This window comes from Saccoglossus kowalevskii, chromosome 18 (genome assembly GCF_978046115.1).
Source record: "Saccoglossus kowalevskii chromosome 18, keSacKowa6.1, whole genome shotgun sequence".
Taxonomy (NCBI): Eukaryota; Metazoa; Hemichordata; class Enteropneusta; family Harrimaniidae; genus Saccoglossus; species Saccoglossus kowalevskii.
The window spans coordinates 1,861,540-1,884,236 of record NC_140658.1 but is presented as its reverse complement, the minus strand read 5'-3'; the positions used below and the strand labels follow the sequence as shown (position 1 = coordinate 1,884,236).

Sequence of the window (22,697 nt, the reverse complement as noted above, 5' to 3'; positions counted from 1 at the left end):
ATTGTAGTGACATGTAGTGTAGTGACATTATGTATTGTAGTGACATCATGTATTGTGGTGACATGTATTGTAGTGACATTATGTATTGTAGTGACATGTATTGTAGTGACATCATGTATTGTCCTGACATGTATTGTAGTGACATGTATTGTAGTGACATGTATTGCAGTGACATGTATTGTAGTGACATTATGTATTGTAGTGACATTATGTATTGTAGTGACATTATGTATTGTAGTGACATCATGTATTATAGTGACATCATGTATTATAGTGACATCATGTATTATAGTGACATCATGTATTATAGTGACATCATGTATTGTAGTGACATCATGTATTGTAGCGACATCATGTATTGTAGTGACATCATGTATTGTAGCGACATCATGTATTGTAGTGACATCATGTATTGTAGTGACATCATGTATTGTAGTGACATCATGTATTGTAGTGACATTTACTGTAGTGACATGTATTGTAGTGACATGTATTATAGTGACATGTATTGTAGTGACATCATGTATTGTAGTGACATCATGTATTGTAGTGACATGTAGTGTAGTGACATTATGTATTGTAGTGACATCATGTATTGTGGTGACATGTATTGTAGTGACATTATGTATTGTAGTGACATGTATTGTAGTGACATAATGTATTGTCCTGACATGTATTGTAGTGACATGTAGTGTAGTGACATGTATTGTAGTGACATTATGTATTGTAGTGACATTATGTATTGTAGTGACATCATGTATTGTGGTGACATGTATTGTAGTGACATCATGTATTGTAGTGACATCATGTATTGCAGTGAGATGTATTATAGTGACATCATGTATTGCAGTGACATGTATTGTAGTGACATCATGTATTGTAGTGACATCATGTATTGTAGTGACATCATGTATTGTAGTGACATCATGTAATGTTGTGAGATGTATTATAGTGACATTATGTATTGTAGTGACATCTTGTATTATAGTGACATCATGTATTGTAGTGACATGTATTGTAGTGACATCATGTATTATAGTGACATCATGTATTATAGTGACATCATGTATTATAGTGACATGTATTGTAGTGACATGTATTGTAGTGACATCATGTATTATAGTGACATTATGTGTTATAGTGACAGTATGTATTGTAGTGACATCATGTATTGTAGTGAGATGTATTATAGTGACATGTATTATAGTGACATCATGTATTGTAGTGACATATATTGTAGTGACATCATGTATTGTAGTGACATGTATTGTAGTGACATCATGTATTGTAGTGACATGTATTGTAGTGAGATTTATTATAGTGACATTATGTATTGTAGTGACATCATGTATTGTAGTGACATCATGTATTGTAGTGACATGTAATGTTGTGAGATGTATTATAGTGACATTATGTATTGTAGTGACATGTATTGTAGTGACATGTATTGTAGTGACATCATGTATTGTAGTGACATGTATTGTAGTGAGATTTATTATAGTGACATTATGTATTGTAGTGACATCATGTATTGTAGTGACATCATGTATTGTAGTGACATGTAATGTTGTGAGATGTATTATAGTGACATTATGTATTGTAGTGACATGTATTGTAGTGACATGTATTGTAGTGACATCATGTATTGTAGTGACATCATGTATTGTAGTGACATCATGTAATGTGAGATGTATTATAGTGACATGTATTATAGTGACATCATGTATTATAGTGACATCTTGTATTATAGTGACATCATGTATTGTAGTGACATCATGTAATGTTGTGAGATGTATTATAGTGACATGTATTATAGTGACATGTATTATAGTGACATCTTGTATTATAGTGACATCATGTATTGTAGTGACATCATGTATTGTAGTGACATCATGTATTGTAGTGACATCATGTAATGTTGTGAGATGTATTATAGTGACATGTATTATAGTGACATCATGTATTATAGTGACATCTTGTATTATAGTGACATCATGTATTATAGTGACATCTTGTATTATAGTGACATCATGTATTGTAGTGACATCATGTATTATAGTGATATCTTGTATTGTAGTGACATCATGTATTGTAGTGACATCTTGTATTATAGTGACATCATGTATTGTAGTGACATCATGTATTGTAGTGACATCATGTATTGTAGTGACATCATGTATTGTAGTGACATCATGTATTGTAGTGACATCATGTATTGTAGTGACATCATGTATTGTAGTCACATGTATTGGAGTGACATCATGTATTGTTGTGACATCATGCTTTTTTAATGTCATGACAACCAAGTATATCAGTCAAACCACCTAGCTTCTTCAGACATTCTGTCCAATTCTTGAATCCAATAATATTTGTATTCAGTGAATTCTTGATGAATTACAAATATGCTGGTTGTTGTTATTACTGAATATTTAATATTAAACAAGGTCAAGGTCACACAGATAATGTTATTGTTTATTTTTGATAGGTGCAAATTTCAAGAAGTCCAAGAGCATCTCCATCTAAGGTAACTTGTTACATATATAAGTGTAGTACAATTCACTTTACTATAGATGTTCTAGAAGTACCGGTAATTTAATAATGTACAGCCACCTAGGGAGTCAATATATTTGATACCAAGTTATGGGTTCATCAAGAGCTGGTCTTACATAAAACAGTGTTATACAAGATAAAATATGAATGTATTTATACTATTGCACTAAAATAAAGTTGACGTTGACATGCTTACTTTACTCACTTGGTATACTCGTATTTATTGATCTTGTTTTGTTTTATTTCTTAGGGAGCAACTAGTCCTCCTAGGTGAGTGTTTTCATTATACATGTATGTTATAAATTATACATGTACTCTTGTTCATAGTCACTTTGAAATGTGATGTTTTTGTGAACCATTAATGAATAATCAGCACAGAATATAATAGTTATCGCGTAAACACAGCAATTGCCACTACTACATACACTGTGTGAAACTATAGCAACCATTTGATAGATTTACGGAATTTATACAAGAAGTTTTTATTTAGTTAGATTATTGAGTCAAAATGAGTCAAAGTGAAAAATGAAGGAAAAAACTTGACTAATTAACTATTACAACCAATAGAGAGTGTCTGTAATAAATTTGTTTTTCATTTTCACTTCAGTTTTCTGCATTATCATGCAATTTAAAATAACAAATGTTTGGAAACACGTGTCCTGTCGTACCACCAAACAAAACCACGATAATAATACCACCACAATTGTTTGTTTTAATTTGATCAATTTAAAGTTTTAATAAAATTATTAATTGTGACCTTTGTTTTGTCCCTAGGTCACAATCTAATTCACAAACGTGCATACTCATCTGATGCCACTGTCTGATCTGTTTAGTTTAGCATTGCCATGACGATGATGTAAGACCCTGACTGTACATAAGCAAGCCTGAACATATTAAAATATTGCTGGTATCCAGATTTGAGATGTCAGTGGTCAGTGGTCATATGGGCAAAGTTTGAAAATTTGGTTAGCATCTATCTATTTCATAACAGGAAATATGGATGAATTTTAATCTGAATCAAAATAGTGTTTATCGAATGCAATTAATTTTATTTACTGAGTCTGTGAACATTATTGATTCAATCATTTAAGTAATCAATCATTTTTCAAAGCAGAAAATGTTTTGGCAAATAGTCAAAATTACAAGTGATCAGTTGTCTATAAAATTTACCAGGTACATTAAGACATCTTTTAGATATTTCAAATTGAAATAGGATAGTTAGTAAAGAAAATAACAACATAATACTGTAATATTACTTGAAATGTTACATATAACTCTGTTTATAACACTCAACATCCGTCCAAGAACTTGTCATAATAATTACATTTCAAACATTTCTCGTAATTTATATTAAATGATTTTATTCAATATGTTATTTATTACCTCTGTATTACATTTTAATATTTTTTTTACTGTGAATCTTTTTTTTCAGCAAGTTTTTTTTTTTTAACTACCGCTACTAAAATTTTTATATTTCATGTAATTTATTTAAAAGTTTGTTTAATACTTTTATACTATATTTTTAAAAAACTACAAATACTCAGAATAAAATATAAAATTGTGCCAAGGGATTCTGATCATATTGACTGAGTTCTCACACACACACATTCTGATATACATTACACAACTATTTTGCATTGAATATCAGAGTGCAAAGTTCAACTTTGGCTCAATAAAATCCAGATTTATTTTCAGATTCATCAATATCCAAATAAATCTCTAGGGTGATGAAACTTTTGCCTACCATGTCTGAATAATACACATAATATATGGCTGTTATTAAAGGTGCTTACACCATGCTTGTGGTCATGTGACACATAGTTCAGATTACATGTTTACTCCTGTGAATCCATGTATATCTCTCTATGCAAAGTATAAAATGCTATGGTTGTATTCATATGCCAAATGTAGTCAGTACAGTTAACTGCATAACTGAAGGAAAGATTCAGTGAATACCTTTTTTCCAATATTTTATATTCAATTCATCAAAAATCAGTGAAAATAAAATCTGTATATGCAAAAGTTTTTTCAACATAATTTAATTCCAGCTAAAATAAAGTACTGTAAAATACTTTAATTTCGCTTAGAATTAAGTTTAGCTATTTTCGATGTAGGAATAATTCACTGAAAATAAAATCCAGCGAATATACCTTTTTTTTTCATACAAAACACCCAAAAAGTCCTTTCAGCAAAAATAAATTCCAGCTAAAAAAAAATATTCTACAGTATACAATATTTAGAATGTGCAAGGCCATTGGCTTGAAGACCTTGTAAGTTTCTAATCCAAACAACTTGGTTTATCCTGTAAACCAACAGCCAGCCACTCATAGAATTTCCCATACATTATATTTGATGAGAATCACATGCATTGACAACTGAATGTTGAAAACTTTGTTATTCAAGTAAGATGAAAAAAAATGAAACTTAGGTGGTCCAAAAAAATAAATAGAAAATCTCTTTGTTCATATATATTTGTTTTTTGCTTCTTGAAGAGCAACAAACTAGCCCAAATGTTTTAACTGGTTATTGTCTAACCACTGGGACAATAATTCATAAATGGTTGGTGTAGTTAAGAGTATGGGTTAGAAATATAGAAAAAACACCAGTACATAGTGTCATGTGATTTTCTCACCATAGATGTGTTTATATAATCAACTATATGATGGCAAACTTTGATTGGTGGTACAGATATTCTATTGAGATCCCAAAGTATTTTATCAAAACAGAAAAATTTCAGACTTTTATGAGATACATGTCACCAGATTATTAAATTGATTCTACTAAATTTATTTTTTCTAAAAGGTGCTTTTTATATCACAGGGTGCTTCTAGAGAAAACTGATGATGATAAACTTGATATTATCTTTGTTTTGTTTGTTTCATTTCAGTGCTGCTAAAAGTGTGAATAGCATAGAAGTAATGAAATTAGACATGACACTGAATGAAAAAAAGGTAATATAATAAACATATATTAAATCTATAGTATGATGAATTATACTGAATATATTTTCTGGCTTGACCCAATTGATCTTATGACCTAAATCCCTGCAGGGATTTTCTTAGAACATGACCACACACTATTAAGGTAGCGAGATTATTATTTGCATACTTGTTTTCATCTTCTAATTGTGACTAAATGACTACAAATAGACTCGGGAAAGTATATATTTTTAGAATCGCCAGACTTCAAGCTTTTCACAAGTGTATTTTGCATGCTTGTATCTGCATTCTACGATGCGTTACTCAATCAAAGGTGAAAAATTACTTTTTCTGTAAAAAAAATAATTACGCATTTACGCTGGCAATAAGAAGTATTTATTCACTACGTTCAATTACCCACCATAGACTCCGGTCAGTCAAAATGACTATTTTGAACTGTAGGCATTAATCAGCGATTCTGCCGGTGACGGAGAGATAGAATCCAGGTCAGGGGAAGCCCCATGACCTCAAGATTCTTTTACCCCTTACGTCACGAACCCACGTGACCGAGGCCACCTGGCAGCGCCACAGGTAGCTGTCCTTCACTCTTAATTTCTCTCCGCCTCGAGTGGAGATGAAATCTAGCGAGCTCTGCTGGATCGCCTGCTTTTTTTCCTGTCCGGATTTATAGCTTGGGTTGTTGCCGCTGCTCGGCATCCGACATGGTAGCTGGTAGGATAAGTTTTCCTTGTCTTTTTTTACCCTCGTGTCGTTTTCCCCTTTGCGTGTAGTATTTTTCACAGCAAAGAAATCAAAATCCGGCGCCACTACGTAATCACATGTTGATTTCATGGCGGCACGGCACCTTTTACAACTGTAATTCGTCTCCCTCATGCATGTCGTCTTTTATTTTTAATGTATTTAGCAATATATCGATGTAATGACAGCTCCAAGGCTCGCTGCCTTTTTCTTCCGGTCTCCTCGTCTTTCGAGCCGACCGTACAGTGGTTTATTCAGAATCTACCAGCATAGAACCCGCATCCGAGATGCTTTGTCGTGGCTACGTGTGGGTTCCGGGTTTTTTTGCGTGAAAGCGTGTTTTTTTCACTGGAGTTCTGAGGCCTGAGATTTTCTTTCAGAGCCATCAAAATCGCTGACACTGACCGCGTCACAGCAAGGTCGCGCGTCCAGTAAACAAATCGGTTAAAGTGAGTTGCGTGTTTTGCATGAGTGGAAAGTCCTCGCGCTCGGCTACCGGCACTTCATGTACCGGGACGTCGAGTAAGAGGCCCGACGGCGGAGGTACCGATATTTTCTCGGTCTCCCCCGCTGATCGGAGGGCATCCTCACAGTCTGTTTTTTCAGGCGGTGTTTTTTTACCCAATTTTACCGGCTGCAGCGAGGCTGTGCCCCTGGAGGCTTTCCTCCTATGGGGCCCGTTGCGGGTCTCTTCGTGGACCCTTCCTCGCACGGCGCCGAGTTTGCCTCCGAGTTGAGGGCTTTGGTCGAAGGACTGTCGGGGCAATTGCGTCCCTGGCAGGCCGGGTAGATCAGACGCAGTCAGAGCGAGCTGTCTCCACTGTGTCCCCTCGGTGGGCAAGCAGGAAGAGACACGAAAGCATATTTGCATTCAAACACGTCTCTTCCGGGGAACCCCCGTTCCCAGTCACGGCTCTCCCACTATTTTGGGGGGTGGCCGAGGCTCAGGCTAATTGCACCGGTCCTTCTCTGGATCCGCGGGCACTAAATGCCAACGGGGTGCTGGCAGCCAAGTCTCCGATCTCGGGGCAGGGCTTTCAGGGCAGGGCACGCTTTGACCCCCCCACCCACTTTCAGCCAGCTAGGGTTCGTCACACGGTAACGGTACAACGGTAACGAATCTATCCTTGTGTCCGGTCCCCGCTGTGGGTTTTGACTACTTTCTTACCGACCCACGGGCGTCCCCAGAGGGAACCGACCCTGTCATGAGACGCACAGTCGAACATGCTCCCTCTCACATATTTTAAGTTAAAGGAGACGCAGTTCGCTCGCGTTGGATACAGCCGGTACTCCGGGCGGTCCCTCAGAGTCTTCCATCTGTATGACTCGGTGAGCCACGCTTTTGGGGTGAGGCGGAGTATCATTGATCCCAGTGATACGATGTATATACCCCCACCCTTGATCCTAAAGTGACCACCTAAGGTGGCTTCAACACTTATGGGATCACAGGCGTCGGGATCCAAAGCAACCCCGTCGGCACATCTCTCCCCTGTCCGTCTGAGTGCGGAGTGGGGCGCAGAGCACGCAAACGGTGTTGATGGGCGGCGTTGGTCAGCTGCGGAGGATGTAATGCTCAAGGCCCCCGGGTGGGGATAACGTTAGACAACACTTCCCACTGGACCAAACGCTACCCGGTCGGTGTGTCTCGGGATCAGACCCCATAGCGTGGGATGAGACCAAAACGCCCCCAACCGGATTCCAAGGCTCCTTCCCCAGACCCCGGTACCACGAATTTGGCAAACCGGGCAAAGGGGGATAGCCGCGTTCCATGGGTGTCTTTGCCAATTGAGGACGACCCATCTAGCCCTGAGGGCAGAGTTGCTTGAGCGCATTATTATGCGTGCCCAGCACTCTAGTGACCTTGGAGGCAGAACGCACCAGCCTCCTAGACCAGGCGACATTTTTACTGGTGGGCCACCGCACATCTACGTGCGACACCCCCTAGTGTTGCCTGGCTCGCTTGGCCAGGGCCACTACTGTGCTACGAGACGCGGCCTTAGACGCACGTGTTTTCGCCGACAAGCTGAGCTGGGGTATGTCCCCCACCTCAGTGACGCAGACTGGACACCCTCCACTCTTTGTTCAGGGAATGGTGGGTACAGTCTTGAAGCTTCGGAGTGCAATGAATCAGAGGGTTCAGATCGAATCCGCTAGCCAGTTGGTCCTGCCATGGGCAAGCGGAGGGCACCCCAAGCACAGAAAACAAAACGCCCTAGGGCGTTGTCCGCTAGCCAGAGTCAGCCAGGAGGCAAGTGCTTATACCCTTCCATGGGAGGGAAGGGTAGTGGCGCGCCCCCAGGGAGGTAAGAGCCAGGTGGTGGCTCCTCACCCTCTCTGGGCGGACGTCTACCCGGCAGCAGGGGAAGCATGTTTGACGCTCACCTCTGCAACCGGGGGGGACAGGCACGTGTTCGGTGAGTGGCCAGATCACAACTTAGTGACTACTTCAGGCCTTGGGGAACTCGCCTCATGGGTGAAGGGAGCACCCCCCCTTGCAACTGCCGAACACATGGCCACACATCCCTGTCGTACACAGATTGCGCCGGTGCAGTCCGGTTTGGAGACGGCGGGTGACCGATACCTGAACCTTTCCAGGTGGTGACATCCGTTTACGGCGTACCGCTGAAATCTCCATTTCCCCCGTCAGTGTCTCCCCTGTTGGGCACTGCCAGGGGACTCCCGCAAGGCGGAACCAATCAGACAGGAAGTAGCAGTTTGCTGGGGAAAGACACCATACACAGGGTACATCAGCCGGAACTAAGTCCAGGCTTCTACCCAAATGTGTTCGTAGTACCAAATCTAGTGGCAGGCGTCCAGTTTTGGACCTAGACAGACTGAATCAGTACTTGCCCCTCGATTGGTTCCACATGGAGACACCATTCAGGGTTCTTCTCTCCATCCACCGTTTGGACTGGCTAGCCCCGCTAGACTTAAGCGGGGCCTACCTGCACGTACCGATGCACCTAGCGAGTTGCCATCTCCTTCGAATCGCCCAGCTGGGCCAAGTATTCGAACTTCGGTGCCCCCCCCCCCGTTCGGGTTAGGCACAGCGCCCTACGTGTTCACCAGAGGGATGAAACAGGTAGTGCTGCTGCTTCACCAGATGTCGGTACACCTCAACCCGTACCCAGACTACTGGTTACCAACAACCCGGGCAAGGAGTAATAGCCAAACGCATCAGGCTAACACAGGATTTACTTCACCAGTTGGGCTCGTTAGTAAATCGACAAGTCCCACCTCGAGCCAACGCGCAGTTGGTGTCCTTGGGCATGGAGTTTTGACACAGAGGTAAGCTTGGCTTAGCTATTTCAAGCATATTGCTTAGCGCTAAGCAGACTAGCCGAATGCCTAGTCAGCGTTCCCTCGGTGTCCCTCCGTGAACTAATGCGGATCATCGGAATGATGACCTCGATTCGAAGGGGAGTTCCCCAGGCCGCACTAGGCAGCCGCCCGGTATAACGCTTGTTATAACGCCGAGCTCTCCTATGGGAACTAGATAGGCGGGTTTCGATCTCGGACCAAGTGAAGGAAGCCCTGCCCTGGTGGTCGTCACTGACCAACCTCGGGCAGAGGGGCCCCCTTGGACCCGCTCGCCGCAGGCATGACTCTGGTAACAGATGCCTCCCCCAGGGTTGGGGAGCGCATCTATTGGACGAACAAGCCCAAGGATATGGCTCCCGCATAGTTTCGGGACCACCATATAAACCGGCTCGAACTGTGAGCAGTGTACTTAGCACTACCACGCTTTCTACCCGTAGTTCGAGACCACAGAGTCCTGCTCCGCACAGACAACGCAGCGGTGGTCTCCTTCAAGAAGGAGGGGGGGACGCATTCCCCATCGTTGTCAGTCCTAGCGGAGCAAAATCCTCTTTTGGTGCCTGGAATACAATGTGGAGCTAACCGCACACCACCTTCCAGGGGTGAGGAACAGTCTGGCGACGCCCTTTCAGGGCGACTCCGTCTCCAGAACACGGAGTGGCTGATACCCCAGCGGGTAGCCTCCAGGCTGTTTCGGCTGTGGACGGTTCAAGGTTAGACCGTTTGCCGCACCCCGGAACACCAAGCTCCCGACGTACGTAACACTCCTGCTGACTCCAGGAGCCTGGGCCAGGGTCGCTTTGCTACCCCGCGGACCCACTTAGTTGTGTACGCTTTTCCTCCCTTCCCGCTAGTCCACCGGGCACCGGAGAAGACTTCGACAGGTGCACACCTGCATATTATCATTGGTCGCACCCAATTGGCCAAACAGGGCCTAGTTTCCACTTCTGTCGGAAACGATAGTCGAAACACCAGCAGTGCTTCCGGACTTACCGGACATGCCGTCCCAACCAGACGGCGCACTCCCACGAGCCCAGCAGGTATCACTTACACGCATAGAGGCTCTCATTAGACCCGCACATACGAAAGCTTTATTTGAGTGGGCTGCCAACGTCCTGGCCAGGGCGAACTGGGATTCCACCAATGCAGCCTACATTTCTAGGCTGCGAGCATACACTGGTTAGTGTAGCGGAAGGGAGATTGATCGATACCATCCCTCTATTGGCCAGGTAGCAGGCTCCTTCGTCCACCTGTTTGACGAAGTGGGTTTGTCTTACGCAGCGATCGTTGGCTACAGGTCGGCCTTGTGGCCCACCATTCAAACGTACGGGAACAAGACTAACCAATTGTCCTACTATTAGGAGACTATTTACTGCTTTCCAGACGCTGAGACCCCATGCAAGGGAACTGCCCAACTGGGACTTGTCGGCTGTGTTGTCCGCTCTAAGCAGACCGCCTTTTGAGCCTCTCTGATCAAGCACCACTCAAATTTTTGACGTGGAAAATAGTCTTCCTACTGGTCCTTGCCTCAGGTAGGCGTCGGCCAGAGCTGGGGGGCATTGTCCTTCTCGGATGATGTACCGCCGTTATGGACAATCAAGTTGTGCTAAAGACACGAATCGGGTTTCTCGCCTAGAACCAAATCCCAGGACACGATCCTCAACCGATCGTCATCCCCCGGCTGGCAAATATTGTCAGTCCGGAAGACCAGGAGGAATTGCTTCTCTGCCCGGTCCGAGCGCTGAGTTGCTACGAGAACCATACCAGGTTTTCTAGATGGGGAATCAAACACATGTTTTTGTGTTACGGCCCTGACAAGCGAGATAAGCTGGTTTCCCCGACTTCCATCCCCAGGTGGATTACTGCGACTGTACTGGAGGTCTATAATACACTATCCTCCTCAACACAGACCTTGCAGAGACACCAAGTACAAGAACATGAGGTCCGTACGATTGCTAACTCACTAGCGCTAGCGTCAGGTGCCCCCCTCAAACACATTCTGAGGGCAGGCTTCTGGAGAACGCATAACGTCTTCATCAACTACTACCTAGGAGACACCCAATCTATTGATCAGGGTCTCTTCAGGTTAGGCCCCGTCGTAGCGGGTCAGGCCTTGTTTGCTGACCCAGCCCGAACGACTGCAGGGGCCTCTGCGCATAAGCGATAAATCAGTCTCTGCATTTTTGTGGGCAGATTGTCTGTTCCACTAGCACTTCCTGGAAGCTCCCAGGTTTCGCTTCTGTCGACCTACGCCCTCATGCAAACTGTTTTGGTCCTACTTCAAGCTTATCACCCCTGAGTTCGGCTTGGGTCTAGCTTTCTCGGGCACACCGAACCCTGTCACCACAGCAGCATTGGCTTCTTGCTTCTGGGACAGCACAGGCAAGGTAAGACACCACCCTTCTTGGGTCTTAACTTAGGTTTTTGGGTGTGTTTTCATCCCGGACTGGGGAAAAGTCTTTCATCATTCTCCTTTTTTTCTGTTTGCTCGGAAAAACCCGCCACCTATCGGTGTCTGACTCTGCCTACAGTTCAAAATAGTCATTTTGACTGACCGGAGTCTATGGTGGGTAATTGAACGTAGTGAATTTAGGCGAGGGTTCTCCGAACCCGCCTATTCACATAGTTCATACCCACCATAGACTCCGGGTCCCCCCCAACCTCCCCACTCTTTCCGTCGCGTTGGTCTAAGTCCTCGAGGCGGAGAGAAAGGAACCAGAGTGAAGGACGGCTACCTGTGGTGCTGCCAGGTGGCCTCGGTCACGTGGGTTCGTGACGTAAGGGGTAAAAGAATCTTGAGGTCATGGGGCTTCCCCTGACCTGGATTCTATCTCTCCGTTACCGGCAGAATCGCTGATTAATGCCTACAGTTCAAAATAGTCATTTTGACTGACCAGAGTCTATGGTGGGTATGAACTATGTGAATAGGCGGGTTCGAAGAACCCTCGCCTAATTTTCACTTTTCCTAGATGTTCAATAGTCTGGTAAATTGAATGTGTCTGGTCAGTTTTATTCAAGCAACGCGTTTTAAAAAATAGTGTGCTGAATTTCAATTACTGTTTTAGTCACATTGCCCCCAACTCAAACCACAACTCGTTGGTAAATAATCGATGAAATAGTTTGGATACATTCAAGTTCCTCTCATTGTCACCTTAAAGCTGTGAAAATTTGGTGTTAATCCGACGACAATAAGTATACGTTATTTTTTGTTAAAGACCTTGTATTTTGAAAAACATAAACTCCTAGAAAACGTCCATGAAGTAACAGCAAAGATTTTCAAGCTTGTTTATCGGCACAATCAATTTGTTTTCCCATCAAGGTCTGTTTTACCATGTGTAGGGGCATCCAAATGTGTAAGGCTATTAGAAACCAAAAAAATAAAGGAATGGGATAGCTATAATTGGGTAAATTCGGCATATGAAAACACCAAAATCAATGATTTTTTTCAGTGGCTGTGTGACCTTGTGTTTGACACATTCATATGCAAATGACTAATCTGTGAAACAAACAGGGGCGGAGACAAACCACTAGAATGTTTAGAAACACTCATTGTGTGTCAGATAGCTACTGATAACACATCCTAACATTGCTTTGTCTTGAGTTTATCTTTGAAACTTATAGGCACACAGATTAAACCTGTATTGTTGATTTTGGAAAACGCTACTGAGGCTGCCTTGCTTCCCTTCAGAAAATCTACATTTTAACCAACTTACATGACATTCTATGTGATGTTGACTTTATCATATGAAAGTTTATAGTGCATTTCATCAATTAATATATAAATGTGAAAATCGTAATTTTCAACACAAATAATAGTCTCGCTACCTTAAATGACTCACTACCCATCTAGTTTTCTGAATACTTAGTGTGAACAAATACAATTTAGCTGCCTACTTGCTTGATTGTACCTTCTAGTCAAGATTTTTGGGTTAGTCCTTCGTTGCATAACTGAAAAAAATTTGAGCCTACTGGTGTCATTTTTAAGTGTGTGCCTGTAAACGACTTATTTTTAAAGCCTGGTCTCAATGATGACCTTTTGAAAATATAACCTGTGGAAATCAACTAACATAAATATCTTTATTAGGCATAAATTCTAAACTCCAAACCACTGAAAATATTTTCACTTATAGGTGAATAATTACAAAGCTAGGGGGCAAGCACCACCTAAGGAGTTGATTGAAAATCAACAAATTTTACTCAAGAAATTGCAGCAACTACAATCAGCATTGAAGAATGGAGGTCAAAGGGCAGCTAAGGGTAGGTATAATAGTAATATTGATTTGTCATTATATATGGTTTGCAGTGTCTACAGATGAGAGTAATTATGGAAAGTACTGATAATAATTCTACAAACCTAATTAGCAATAACCTAATTGATTAATTATGTAAAAATATGTTCAGTTATGAGAGCGACAAAGATTGAATTATTCTCATCTATAAATCTTATCACAATAAAACCTAAGCTGATAAATGAGTCCTAAAATGTAATCAGTGTGTAACATAATGTGTAATGTTTTATTTACAATTTAACACATAAAAGCGGTAAATCATCTGAGTGTACAATTATAATAAATTTTCACCACCTGGCAACCATCACGGTGAAAATAAAAGCTGCAAACTTTCAGAAAACGGTACTTTGGGATGGTTGTTGAGACTCACCTGAACAGTGTAACAAGATCATCCCTGCATGTCCAACATGTATAAAATTGGTTATTGCTTTTTGACTGACGATCCACAGCAGTTCACGCACAGCCCAAAGAAATACATGGTACAGCGATTGCTTTTTGACTGACGATCCACAGCAGCTCACGCAGAGCCCATAGAAATACATGGTACAGCGATTGCTTTTTGACTGACGATCCACAGCAGTTCACGCAGAGCCCATAGAAATACATGGTACAGCGGTACGCATCTTAGCAACATGTCTTGTGACGTAACTCCTCTCGAGGATTTAATATTATTTATACTTATGTATGTATGTAGTGATATGATTGCATAATGTAGTAAGAATACATTGTTATTTCTACACAGTCTATGTATCTCAGTTGATGAGTGCTGTACCACATTATCAATCAGAAGCACAACAATGGGTAAAACAAGGAAATAAGGTAAACTACTATGATATATCCTGTATTGGAGGGAGTGAGGAATATTTATCTGCACACTATGTGATTGGAGTTGATGAGGAAGAACCACTAGAAGTGCACACAAACCAAATATTGCATTTACTATGTTAATAACAACAAGTGAATGTATTTTGTAGCTGATATAAGACAATTGATAATTAATCAGCAAATATAGTGTTGTAGTAAATTGTCTATTACTTTAACTGTCTTTCTTTGAATGTGTTGTTTTTAGGAAATGGCGACCGTGTCTCTTACTAAAAAGAAATTGATTGAGAATGAGGTATAGTATTAATTTGTATGTAGTCTCACTAAGTTGTTCTGAGTGGCTATAGTCTGGTGTACTGAGTGGCTATAGTCTGGTGTACTGAGTAACTACAGTCTGGTGTACTGAGTAACCATAGTCTGGTGCACTGAGTAACCATAGTCTGGTGTACTGAGTAACCATAGTCTGGTGTACTGAGTAACCATAGTCTGGTGTACTGAGTAACCATAATCTGGTGTACTGAGTAACCATAGTCTGGTGTACTGAGTAACCATAGTCTGGTGTACTGAGTAGATGTAGTATGGTGTACTGAGTAGATGTAGTATGGTATACTGAGTAACCATAGTCTGGTGTACTGAGTAACCATAATCTGATGTGCTGATTAACCTTAGTCTGGTGTGCTGAGTAACCATAGTCTGGTGTACTGAGTAACTATAGTCTGGTGTACTGAGTAGATGTAGTATGGTATACTGGGTAATTATAGTCTGGTGTACTGAGTAACCATAGTCTGGTGTACTGAGTAACCATAGTCTGGTGTACTGAGTAACCATAGTCTGGTGTACTGAGTAACCATAGTCTGGTGTACTGAGTAACCATAGTCTGGTGTGCTGAGTAACCATAGTCTGGTGTGCTTATTAACCATAGTCTGGTGTACTGAGTAACCATAGTCTGGTGTACTGAGTAACCATAGTCTGGTGTACTCAGTAACCATACTCTGGTGTACTGAGTAACCATAGTATGGTATACTGAGTAACCATAGTCTGGTGTGCTGATTAACCATAGTCTGGTGTACTGAGTAACCATAGTCTGGTGTACTGAGTAACCATAGTCTGGTGTACCGAGTAACCATAGTCTGGTGTACTGAGTAACCATAGTCTGGTGTACTGAGTAACCATAGTATGGTATACTGAGTAACCATAGTCTGGTGTGCTGATTAACCATAGTCTGGTGTACTGAGTAACCATAGTCTGGTGTACTGAGTAAGCATAGTATGGTGTGCTGAGTAACCATAGTCTGGTGTGCTGAGTAACCATAGTCTGGTGTACTGAGTAACCATAGTCTGGTGTACTGAGTAACCATAGTCTGGTGTACTGAGTAACCATACTCTGGTGTACTGAGTAACCATAGTCTGGTGTACTGAGTAACCATAGTCTGGTGTACTGAGTAACCATAGTCTGGTGTACTGAGTAGATGTAGTATGGTATACTGAGTAACCATAGTCTGGTGTACTGAGTAAGCATAGTATGGTGTGCTGAGTAACCATAGTCTGGTGTGCTGAGTAACCATAGTCTGGTGTACTGAGTAACCATAGTCTGGTGTACTGAGTAGATGTAGTATGGTATACTGAGTAACTATAGTCCGGTGTACTGAGTAACCATAGTCTGGTGTACTGAGTAGACATAGTCTGGTGTACTGAGTAGACATAGTCTGGTGTACTGAGTAACCATAGTCTGGTGTACTGAGTAACCATAGTCAGGTGTACTGGGTAACCGTAGACTGGTGTACTGAGTAACCATAGACTGGTGTACTGAGTAACCATAGACTGGTGTACTGAGTAACCATAGTCAGGTGTACTGAGTAACCGTAGACTGGTGTACTGAGTAACCATAGACTGGTGTACTGAGTAACCATAGTCTGGTGTACTGAGTAACCATAGTCTGGTGTACTGAGTAACCATAGACTGGTGTACTGAGTAAACATAGACTGGTGTACTGAGTAACCATAGACTGGTGTACTGAGTAACCATAGTCTGGTGTACTGAGTAACCATAGTCTGGTGTACTGAGTAACCATAGTCTGGTGTACTGAGTAGATGTAGTATGGTATACTGGGTAACCATAGTCTGGTATACTGAGTAACCATAGTCTGGTGTGCTGATTAACCATAGTCTGGTGTACTGAGTAACCATAGTCTGGTGTACTGAGTAACCATAGTCTGGTGTACTGAGTAACCATAGTATGGTGTGCTGAGTAACCATAGTCTGGTGTACTGAGTAGACATAGTCTGGTGTACTGAGTAGACATAGTCTGGTGTACTGAGTAACCATAGTCTGGTGTACTGAGTAACCATAGTCTGGTGTGCTGAGTAAGCATAGTATGGTGTGCTGAGTAACCATAGTCTGGTGTGCTGAGTAACCATAGTCTGGTGTACTGAGTAACCATAGTCTGGTGTACTGAGTAGATGTAGTATGGTATACTGAGTAACCATAGTCTGGTGTACTGAGTAACTATAGTCCGATGTACTGAGTAACCATAGTCTGGTGTACTGAGTAGACATAGTCTGGTGTACTGAGTAAACATAGACTGGTGTACTGAGTAGACATAGTCTGGTGTACTGAGTAGACATAGTCTGGTGTACTGAGTAGACATAGTCTGGTGTACTGAGTAACCATAGTCTGGTGTACTGAGTAACCGTAGTCTGGTGTACTGAGTAACCGTAGTCTGGTGTACTGAGTAACCGTAGTCTGGTGTACTGAGTAACCATAGTCTGGTGTACTGAGTAACCATAGTCTGGTGTACTGTGTAACCATAGTCTGGTGTACTGAGTAACCATAGTCTGGTGTACTGAGTAACCATAGTCTGGTGTACTGAGTAACCATAGCCTGGTGTACTGAGTAACCTTAGTCTGGTGTACTGAGTAACCTTAGTCTGGTGTACTGAGTAACCGTAGTCTGGTGTACTGAGTAACTATAATCCGGTGTACTGAGTTTCCATAGTCTGGTGTACTGAGTAACCATAGTCTGGTGTCCTGAGTAGACGTAGATATGTATTTATTGCGCCATATTTATTGAGTCTTTTTTTCATCACCAGATAAGAACCTGGCAGCAGAGATGTTGATGATAATTGACGTACTGAATACTAATTAAGTGTTGCCATTAGTAACAAGACAAAGCATAGATCACAAGATGTTTATTAAACACCGAGCATTGCATTGCATAATTCACCAGGCACATAGAACGTGGTTGCATCGAAATTTTTAAATACAAATCTCTCTGAGATTTTATTCCATAACACACAACATGAACCCACCTGGTCATTGTTAGTGTACATATTAATACAAATATTTACATTGAATTATCATCCGAAATTAGACATCTTGGTGTCAGGGAGGTGTATTGGGCATTGGTCACACATTAGTGGATATAGTAACGCTAATTCAAGATTTCAACCTTTCACTGCCACCAATATTTCCTGTTTATAGCAAACTCTTTTTTACGCCCACTTTTTGGAGTATTACGTTTGATGAGATACTTTGTGACAAATAGCAGCAGTGAAATTTACATCTACTAATCATGTACAGAACATGTATGCTGGCTGAAAATAATTCCAGTTGTCATCATATAAGAGGGATTTTTCTAAAAAGCGCCATTTGATGGCGATGTTTACTGCTTTGGAAGAAAACAATGTGTTTTAAAAAGCAACTGATCATGGGTTGAAATGCTAAAAGAAAGACTATATCTGCAGTCCAACTAAACAGTACCATACAGTGGATGTCAGTGACTGGATTGATGCCTATCATATTAATAATTAAAGTTTAATAATTAAATCAAATTGATAATGGGAATTTGACTTTGGACAGCTGCGTACACATCAGAGTTCAAATAACATCACCCAAGTCTGATATAAATGATTTTTTTGATGAGATCTAGAAATTTAGTTGGTTACATGTTTTATTAGCTAGAAAAAAAGTTATTTTTAAAATATTTCAACTTTTTCAAAATCATGCACATTGACAATAATGCCTGGTTGTTATAAAGTAAACAGAAAGCAAAGTTTGTTTTATAAAGACTGTCATAAAATGGATATGTATTATGCTTCCTTTCAGGGGGTATAGCTTTTAAAATAATCTACCCCAGTCAAATATGGCATATTGTTAGCAAATATGTAACAATTGTTTCATTTAAACATATTTTATATTGTGGGTTCATTTTTATGGGGTCTTGAATATACTTGATATAAAAGTGTAAAATGCTCGGTCCTAAATATTGTTTTTTAATTAGAACAAATGATGTTCTATTAATATTCTTATGTTTATAATTCTTATAAATACAGATGGCATCTTCTGTTACTTGTTTGTAGGGAGTCCTGGCCTGTTAACATCACTATTTACATTCATTGCCTGTAATATTTCTATTCACATGGTGTTTGCATACATGTATATTTAGAGTTCAATGAATCTTGTAATTTAAACATCATCACATTTTTTTTACATGAGTGAAAAGTCTGTATAATTGGTAATAGTGCAATGAATAAATTGTGTGTATTCACTTAAACTATTTATGTGTTATCTACAGTTATTAGGGAGCCAGAACTGTAATTGCATATTACAGAGTATGACATGGTAGGAGTGTTGTGTTATCTACAGTTATTAGGGAACCAGAACTGTAATTGCATATTACAGAGTATGACATGGTAGGAGTGTTGTGTTATCTACAGTTATTGGGGAACTAGAACTGTGATTGCATATTACAGAGTATGACATGGTAGGAGTGTTGTGTTATCTACAGTTATTAGGGAACCAGAACTGTAATTGCATATTACAGAGTATGACATGGTAGGAGTGTTGTGTTATCTACAGTTATTAGGGAACTAGAACTGTAATTGCATATTACAGAGTATGACATGGTAGGAGTGTTGTGTTATCTACAGTTATTAGGGAACCAGAACTGTAATTGCATATTACAGAGTATGACATGGTAGGAGTGTTGTGTTATCTACAGTTATTAGGGAACCAGAACTGTAATTGCATATTACAGAGTATGACATGGTAGGAGTGTTGTGTTATCTACAGTTATTAGGGAACCAGAACTGTAATTGCATATTACAGAGTATGACATGGTAGGAGTGTTGTGTTATCTACAGTTATTAGGGAACCAGAACTGTAATTGCATATTACAGAGTATGACATGGTAGGAGTGTTGTGTTATCTACAGTTATTAGGGAACCAGAACTGTAATTGCATATTACAGAGTATGACATGGTAGGAGTGTTGTGTTATCTACAGTTATTAGGGAACCAGAACTGTAATTGCATATTACAGAGTATGACATGGTAGGAGTGTTGTGTTATCTACAGTTATTAGGGAACCAGAACTGTAATTGCATATTACAGAGTATGACATGGTAGGAGTGTTGTGTTATCTACAGTTATTAGGGAACTAGAACTGTAATTGCATATTACAGAGTATGACATGGTAGGAGTGTTGTGTTATCTACAGTTATTAGGGAACCAGAACTGTAATTGCATATTACAGAGTATGACATGGTAGGAGTGTTGTGTTATCTACAGTTATTAGGGAACTAGAACTGTAATTGCATATTATAGAGTATGACATGGTAGGAGTGTTGTGTTATCTACAGTTATTAGGGAACCAGAACTGTAATTGCATATTACAGAGTATGACATGGTAGGAGTGTTGTGTTATCTACAGTTATTAGGGAACTAGAACTGTAATTGCATATTACAGAGTATGACATGGTAGGAGTGTTGTGTTATCTACAGTTATTAGGGAACCAGAACTGTAATTGCATATTACAGAGTATGACATGGAGTGTGATTGACAAACCTCACTGATGGTGCTGCACATCACTTACATAAAATGTTAATTGCTATTGACCTCACTGTGATGAAGCATTGGTTGTGAAATACGGGAAAAAGGGACCAAAGCATGCACACTGCGTACACAATGTGCTAATGACCTTTAACAAGTTTATAATGTAGACATATCTCATGTTTGAAAGTGCAATTATTAATAGAAAGCATTTATTATGAAATGACGGAATCACATATATTCTGTCTTGACCCCACTCTGTCTATTGTGTCAATTTGAAGACTGTACACGCTTTCTATCATACTAAACTGATCACCAAATTTAACAAGTGTTTCTGACCTTTACACTGTAGTCTGCATGAGCACAGATAAGCCTAAATAGGTTTTCACTGTATGTAGCGCCACCAGTAGCTGTTTCTGGCTCTATGCGTCCAGAGTTATGGGAACTAGAAGTTCACTGAAGTAGAGATAAATATCTCAATGTTTTTTTTAGACAGGCAGCAAAACATTGCAGTAGTGAACATACATCGATATTAAAGAAATGAACATGTACATAACATAAGGTGTTCAAGGACAAAATATCCCTATCAGGATAAAACAAATATCTTGTCAACAGGTAGCAAAATAATTCTCCGAACCTAATATTTATGATTCCTGGTTTAGGAGAAGGAAGTATACGTACCTGTTTAGTATGCACCATGCTGTAGTAAAATGTGCCAACAAAATATTCCAAACGGGATATAATACTCAAGACTACACTGGGTAAAGACAACATTTACCAAATATGTAAATGCATGGCTGATAAATGATGCAAGATAATAAAAGAAAATAGCCGCGACTGGCGGCCATTTTGGTTTTCAGACTAGTCTGAGTTTGAATCAGATCATTAAACCATCGAGCATTACAACCTACATGTATCATGTGTAATATTCGTACTAAGTTCATCAAAATTTCAAAATAGTCTCATTCTATATTCTGCGTCCCTCTTCTACAAAACCAGCATTTTCAGTTTACAATAAATCACGATTTCGCCACCGAAAAAGAAGAAAACTAAAAGAAAAAAAAACACTCAACACATTGAAATCAGATTCTAGAACGATATAAATATATCGAGGATGCAGGTACATGTATATATACTGGTGATTGTTTATTTTATTCGATATTATCTCAGTATATATTCAGGCTCATATATCAAGTATTTACGATTTCAAGGCAACCTTTGAATTCACAACTGTCGATGACTACGCTTATATCATAGCAATGACTATTCTCTCTGAACTAACCAAACCATTGAACTTTCATAGCAGTTAGTAGATTACATTACAGACGAAGTCATAATTATATCAGCCTTGCACGCTGAGAATCTAAATATTAAATAACGAATAAGAATATAACATAAATTTCATAAACGTTTCCAAACGCAGTATATCTGAGCATTTCTTTACAGGAAATTATTTATTAGACGAGTGCATATCTAGTTATTACGTTATCCAAGTAATATTCCTTGCAAAGTATATTATTATTCCATATGCATCAACAGCGGTGTAAATGTTTTATCTGCAGTTAATTCTAAGTCAAACAAATGTTTTCCTTCATATAATTTCCACTCCTTTAACAATAAGAGCAAGCTAAACGAGTCCCACTTAAAAACAACTTTTCGGAATTTATTATTTTTGTCAGAACGTTTAAATGTCTTTAGTACATGTTCTGAAACATAAAATATGCTACTAGTATTTGTACTTTGACATTGCAGTAGTTGACAAAATTGTTCAGACCAGTACAGAACCCAGATTGATATTTAGAAACAGAATCATCAGAAAAAAGTAAGCAGTTGATTGTTGAAATTAACATAGGCACACTTAAAATTAAGAAGTTATTAAAAAATACACATTTCCAGTTGGTAAAGTGAAAGCGTCAATTAAAGTAGATGTGGTTAGTATGATGACAGATTACATCAGTGGAGTGGTGATATAGCTCTTGTTGGTTGTATTTATTAGTTGTCTGAGGTTGTCTGATGGCCGATACAAAGCATTCACGTCTTTACGTACGTCTTAACGCTAACTTGTGCTACAAACTGAAGTCCGCTATTTGTGCATTTGTGTGTATTTGTATTAAATGAGATCGGTCAATTTAAAGGCATGTCGGAGAAAGGCATGCTATTGTCATGAATTTGTTTTTGCGTATCTGTTGACCGACTTAATTAGCTGATTATTAGC

General features: G+C 40.1%; 1 protein-coding gene across 2 annotated transcripts in view; it reads left to right on the top strand.

Moving 5' to 3' along the window:
• The window catches only part of LOC102808237 (coiled-coil and C2 domain-containing protein 1-like), a 65,528-nt gene extending 46,323 nt beyond the window's left edge, over positions 1-19,205 (top strand). Inside the window, exons 21-27 of one of the 2 annotated variants that reach the window (XM_085492717.1) lie at positions 2,486-2,524; positions 2,801-2,820; positions 5,438-5,501; positions 13,676-13,802; positions 14,577-14,653; positions 14,904-14,951; positions 17,743-19,205. In XM_085492717.1, coding sequence (XP_085348843.1) covers positions 2,486-2,524; positions 2,801-2,820; positions 5,438-5,501; positions 13,676-13,802; positions 14,577-14,653; positions 14,904-14,951; positions 17,743-17,769 — 402 coding nt within the window. In that variant the 3' untranslated portion in view covers positions 17,770-19,205. Of the gene's footprint in view, positions 1-2,485; positions 2,525-2,800; positions 2,821-3,324; positions 3,516-5,437; positions 5,502-13,675; positions 13,803-14,576; positions 14,654-14,903; positions 14,952-17,742 lie in introns of those variants that run through there. The other variant, XR_014926945.1, reaches the window with a different exon arrangement.
• The last annotated feature ends 3,492 nt before the right edge of the window (positions 19,206-22,697 follow it).